Source organism: Octopus bimaculoides, chromosome 2 (genome assembly GCF_001194135.2).
Source record: "Octopus bimaculoides isolate UCB-OBI-ISO-001 chromosome 2, ASM119413v2, whole genome shotgun sequence".
In the NCBI taxonomy this organism is placed as follows: Eukaryota; Metazoa; Mollusca; class Cephalopoda; order Octopoda; family Octopodidae; genus Octopus; species Octopus bimaculoides.
The window spans coordinates 17446623-17452997 of NC_068982.1; the positions used below are offsets into that span (position 1 = coordinate 17446623).

General features: G+C 34.8%; 1 protein-coding gene across 2 annotated transcripts in view; it reads right to left on the reverse strand.

The window, feature by feature from the left end:
• Nucleotides 1-6375, reverse strand: part of LOC106867785 (spondin-1) — a 57869-nt gene that overhangs the window by 14924 nt on the left and 36570 nt on the right. For both annotated transcript variants that reach the window (XM_014912771.2, XM_014912772.2), the window contains exon 4: nucleotides 5591-6131. In XM_014912771.2, the coding sequence (XP_014768257.1) occupies nucleotides 5591-6131 (541 nt within the window). The remainder of the gene's footprint in view (nucleotides 1-5590; nucleotides 6132-6375) is intronic.

Genomic DNA, 6375 nt, shown 5'->3' on the forward strand with positions numbered 1-6375 from the left:
TATATATACATATGTATATATATATATATGTATATATATATATACACACATATGTATATATATATATATATATATTAGGTATGTATATTATGCATATATATTATATATATATATATATTATATATATGTATATGTGTGTGTCTGTGTGTGTGTTTATCCCCACCGCTTGACAATCGTGTTGGTTTGTTTACATTCCCATAATTTTACGGTTCGGCAAAAGCAGCTGATAGAATGAGCACTATGCTCTAAACGTAAGCACTGAAGTTGATTTTTTCGATTAAACCCTTTAAAGGCAATGCCTCAGCATGGCCGCAGGCTAATAACCGAAGCAAGAGAAACATAAAAGAAAGTTATCAAAAACAGACTTATCTATACGTTTATTTTTTAAAACCGTTTGAGCATTTTGTGTAAAAAAGACTGTTTCAAGCTCACGTTTTAAAATTTCATTTCAGCTCTTGAGAATACACCAAATGTCTATCTCTTCAAGGGAGGTCACTCTAAGAACTTAGTCTTATTCTTAGTTTTTTTCCGTATTGTTCGGCTGCTCATGGAGCAGCAAGACATCTCCCATTATCTCAGTTTTAAGCATAGACATCTGCATCTCCTCAGCCGATGCTAAGTTACGTCATCTCTTCTTTGTACTTGGGTCTCCATGTGTACTTGGGTCTCCTTCTCTTCCTTTGTCTCTCTGGTAAGAATTCGCTCTTCTGGCAGTCAGAAGACATGATCTGTCACTCACTCATCTTTAAACCACAATCTCCTGCAAGTCGCGCAGATTAGTTCTTCTCAAGATTTCTAAGTTTGTGATTCTGTCTCGGTGGGTGATCGTGAAATTCAGTGGTTTAAGTAATGCCTTAAAAAGAATTTCTTTGAAAAAACTTGGAAACCACTTGATGAGCTAGAAACAGCTGTTTTACACGCATCGCTCACACAATTAAAAAAAAAAAACATATAGTATAAAGATAAGCGTTTTCTTGATAATTTTTCGTTTGATAATCCAAATTATATTCACATGAAAGAGCGATAACACGATCCTTTTAGTTGTATGAGCCTTTCAGTTAGAATGTATTAAAGAATACACTACGCATACGTAATTTGTCATTGCCCGATGAATCAACAGAAATTCGTCCGCCAGCGACACAAACACGAATGTTTTTATGCACCTCAAGTCCACATGAGAGGTCCTCTTATGGTGAGTAATACAGTATTCTGTGTTCTAACACAACATCCACTTTAAGTGATATTAAAACTGCGTCTTTCGAAAATTTTGATAGCAGTTAATATGAAATTACTGTATGGAAAACAGTTAAATTTTATTGCTGTTATTGTTACCGTTGTTGTTAAGCCCCAGTTCACTCCCGACCGGAAAAATCTGGAAAGCTTTTAACTATAAGTGTCCACTTGTGGTTAAATGCTTTCCAGATTTTTTTGCGTACTAAATACAAATTTGTTTAATGTATACTTCTTATCTTTTATAATTGCCGAGTGTGATTTGTGGAAGATTTGGCAACTATTTCTAAATGGGCGAGTGACTACTTAGAGGCTTTATTACTGCTTTGCTTTCATCAAATCGTAATGTCGATATTCTTGAGGCAACAGACACTGTATAGAGAATGCAAGTAAGGAGGAGTAGGAAATAAAAGAAAAGAAGGCCTTAGTATGTATGAGCGACTCATGAATGTGTTTGTTGTGTTTAGCAGGAAAAACATTCTAACACAAACGTGTGAAATACTTGACAAAATCTGAGCTCATGTCTAAATGTAGGTATGAAAGCAAACATCTCATGAGATAATATTTACAAGTGAGTTCCTTGAATGATGTATTTCCTAAATTCGTCAACATTTCTATATCTTCACACTCTTATCTTCAGGACGAAGTTATGTTGGCGTATGCTGCTGACTCTTGGTAGTAGCTAATGTGATCGCTGTAGACATTTAAATTTTGGAATTTAAATTTTGAGCATTAGATTCAGACGTCATCAATCAGGTGTTTACTTTTGCTTGTGATTATGTATGTTGTTTGCATGTATACCCTTTTTGAGCTTTGTGCTGTATTATAAGTATTGCTTCTATCTTTAATCTTAAATTTTTATGTAGAATTCTGTAGAATATATATTAATTGCCCAACAGTATTTTTCGATCTAGATTTTATTTGTTGTTTTGTGCAGTGTAGCATAATGCAGTTGGTTCTTGCTTTAAGTGCATGGCGAACCGACAGGGGACTGTCATACTTGTGTGACCAATATAACAAGTGAATTCAAATTTATAAATCACATTGTTCGCTGATGTACATGCTTGTAATGTGCTACTAATTAGGTTTCTTAAAAGATGTTTTGTGTTTTTGTAGTTATTATTAGTGTTAGTTTTATGGTTTGGTGTAATGTACGTTGTTTTCTGTCTTATGAGGTTATAATGTATTATCTATCCTTTCGTATACTACTTGATTCATATGATACATAGACATTAAGAAAACATTGATAAACAACAAACACATCCATGCTTTATAGAATTTCGCACAGATATTCATGATGGAGATAATAGTATAATCATAACACAGCACAATGCTGAAATAAATACACAATCAACATACATCTGTTACAACCAAAAACCAACACCTGATTGGTGACGTATGTATAATTTAACGGTCAAAATTCAAATTCCAGTAGTAAAGGCTACGCTGTCAATATCACTCCATCTTGAAGATCATAATTCTAGAAACGTTGACGATAGATTTCGGAATTTTACTGTTCCAAACAACTACAAGGAAATGATATGAAAATATGGAAGAAATGATAAAAAGGATAAAACCTGGAATACACCCACTCACGCACACAGTTAACATTAGTGCGGGAACGAAATTTGGTTAGTGGTGCAAACCCAGGTCCAAAAGTCTTTACAAAAAAGGTCTATTTTTCTTAATCCTAATATCGAAACAAACACAGGTATAATAATATTAATTATTATTATTATATTTGTATATCAATCAAGTCATATAAGTCTAATAATGGAAAACTAATGTTTCAGATCAGTCCAAAAATATTTCTATGTTCGTTCGTTTCGGCGATAAAGTTTTTCAGGAGGTTGTTCAAAGCATATTTATTGCTCCCCCAAATTTTAAGGGGTGCAAGTGCAACACCTGCACTCCCTCCCTGTTCCCGTGTCTATGATAGTTAATCCCATAACTGTAATATCTCGCTACTGTTAACAAGATGAAATGATCAAGTGTTACAAGGGTTATTTACTCCCAGTAAATACGAGACCTTCAGTGGTGATACAAGCCATTTAAGGTTATATGATTCGTCCATTTTCACAAAGCGATCTGCCATTAAGGACCAACGATATCTTTTATCCTTTACTTGTTTCAGTCAACTGATTGCGGTCAGGCTGGGGGCACTGCCTTGAAGGACCCTTAGTCGAATGAATCGACACTCGGTATTTTTTTTAAGCCTGGTAACTTATTTTATTGGGTTCTTTTGCCAAACCGCTAAGTCACGGGTACGTAAAAACACCAACGCCGATTGTCAAGCAGTGAGAGGGGACAAACACAGACAGACAGACATACACACACACACACACATACACACACGTCAACCATATCCACTCACAAGACTTTGATTGGTCGGAGGCTATAGTGGAAGACACTTTCCCAAGATGCCACGCAGTGAGATTGAACCCAGAATCAAGTGTTTGGGAAGCAAACTTCTTACCACAAAGTCACGCCTGTGCTTATAAATCATTTCGATTTAACCTGCAAAAATCTGTCGCGTAGTTATTGATAGCGCTCCATCTATGGTTGGATGCACCCAAAAACTTGTGGCTTTAATCAATAAAGAATTGGAAAGCTGTCAACTGGATTATAATAACAGTGCATCCTTAAGTTATTCCCCAATAAAAATTTGTGAACACATTCTTCAATACTGAACAACGTGATGAAAACGGTAACGAAATATATCAACTTTTTACTAAAAGTCGGGAAACAGAGGATTTAAAGAAATTTTAAAACTTTACTTAGCGAAATATAGTGATTTAAAAAAATACCATTGCGAGGTTCGGTGGCTAAATGAAAATCGTGTGCCAAGGTGCTTCATTGAAATGAAATTTGGAGAAAAATTCTTTACGAATGTCAAAACACACCATTATAAAATCAGAGGTCCAACAACGGTTCGGTGATTGCCATTTTTGGTTTATGGTATGAACCAGTTAAACGATTTCAGCTTGAAGTTATAATAATTTAATCAACTTTATATCGAAGGAAACATTACAACTTAAAAAAATATTGTTATTGTTCCTCACTGAAATGAAAAACAATAACAAACAGACATTAAAAAAAAAAACAAAGTAGAAGAAACCGTGTGGTATACTTTTCATCACCGAAAGAGTAAACGAACAAAGACGAGAATCGATGGTGAAATCCTTTATACTGTTTTAATCCTTTGGATAAATTTCGAAAAAAAGGTCGTAATTTATAAAACCATGAAATCAAACAATAAAGATGCAACACTCCTTTTGATGTGATGCCAGATGAAAGCACTTGATTCCTTACAACAAAATTTCATTCAATTATATTCGGATAATATTTTGATAACCAAATTTAATGGGTGGTCTACTTTAAAATCATCAAAGTCTTATAATAGTGGTTGAAAAATATCCACTTTTGGGGAATTACGCATTGAGAATTACATTACTGATTTCTACAACACTTTTTTATTCTCCTCCACATTGAATTTAACAAAGAACCACTTGTATTGTCAGACCTACAGATAATAATCTTACAAATCAACTAAGAACTGCTGCATCATACGTCTCATCTAACATCTCAGAGCTTTTCAAATTCTGATTAAGATTCAAATTTAATTAAATTTAAAACGTTCTTCTCCGCAGCATCTTTGTTGTTTTGGCATTTAAAGCATTGTAACTATCCGGTTAATTAATGAAGTATAGCATTTTAATTAATGTTGATTAGTGTGCTTGAGGACACAGCTTTGAATTTAGAAAATTAAAACTCCATTATTTTCTCGTCACAGATGCGCCCACGCAGGATTTTTTATGCATTTGTAATCCATCCCTGGTATTAAAAAGATTCGCCCACCACTGTTCTACGTCGTCGTTGGACTAGCTCTTAACATACATTTAAGTCCTAGCATACATAGGATTAAGTCCTAACATACATAAAAAAAAGAAGGGCATTGTAGTCTTGGATATAAACAGTAGTTCTAGATATAATGATTTCAAATTTTGGCACAAGGCCAGCAATTTTTAAGTGAGTGGGTAAGTCGACTACATCGATCTCAGCGCTCAGTTGATGCTTATTTTACCAGCTCCGAAAGGATGAAAGGCAAATCCGTCCTCAGCGGAATTTGAACTTAGAACGTAAAACGCAAGATGAAATGCCGCTAAACGTTTTGTGGGCATAGCAACGATTCTACCAGCTCGTCATTTTAGTTCTAGATATAAGAAAACCAGATGGTTACGGTTGAAGCGTCGTGATCACAGGTGTGCTCGATCATGGATGATCTGGAGCTAAACAGCGACAAAAAAACGACCGAAATAAATTCAATGAAAGACAATTCTAAAGAGAACAACAATCTTACCTGGTTCGTTTTCAGCAACTGCAAGTAGATTTGTAATGTTGCCGAAATCCTCCTCACTGTCATCATCAAGCGGTGATGATACTGTTTCGGTATAAGACTTGGCTGGTTGTTCACCAGTCTGTGCATTCGTTGATGGCTTATAAGGGTGATTTGCAACTGATGGTTTGTTAACAAGGGGAGGTAACCTATCCATAAGACTTGGAAGACGTGATTTATAAGGCTTCGTCCGCTTAAAAATACTTCTGTATTCCTCGACTTTATAGAAAGTTGCGTAAGCTATACGAGGTAACTTTTTGAGACTTTTATAGTGGAACGAACTGGCTTCGTGATTAGGAAATGAAGAAGTGATCCTATTGATTTTTTCAGGAGGATAAGCAGGCCAATTGGGTGACGTAAATGTCAATCCGATGTCGGTACCAGCATCAACCGGAAACAATTTCATGATCACTTTTTTCTTCCATTTCTTCTTAGAGCAGAGGTTTAAAGAACTAACTCCAACGAACCAGTCAGGGCTCGGAATTATCTTTACTATAAAAGAAACCTGAAAAAAAAAACAAAAAAAGAAATAAAGAGAGAAATAACTACGAGATAGATCGTATGAAAAATGTACATTTTGTGTGAAATTGAAAGACATTCAGAGCTGAGAATTGTTTCAATTTAATTGAATGCATAATAGCGACTATTGTTTACAAAGGTAGGAGCCACAAACGTGCACGCGCGCACATACATATACACTATATATATATATATATATATATATATATATATATATATATATATATATA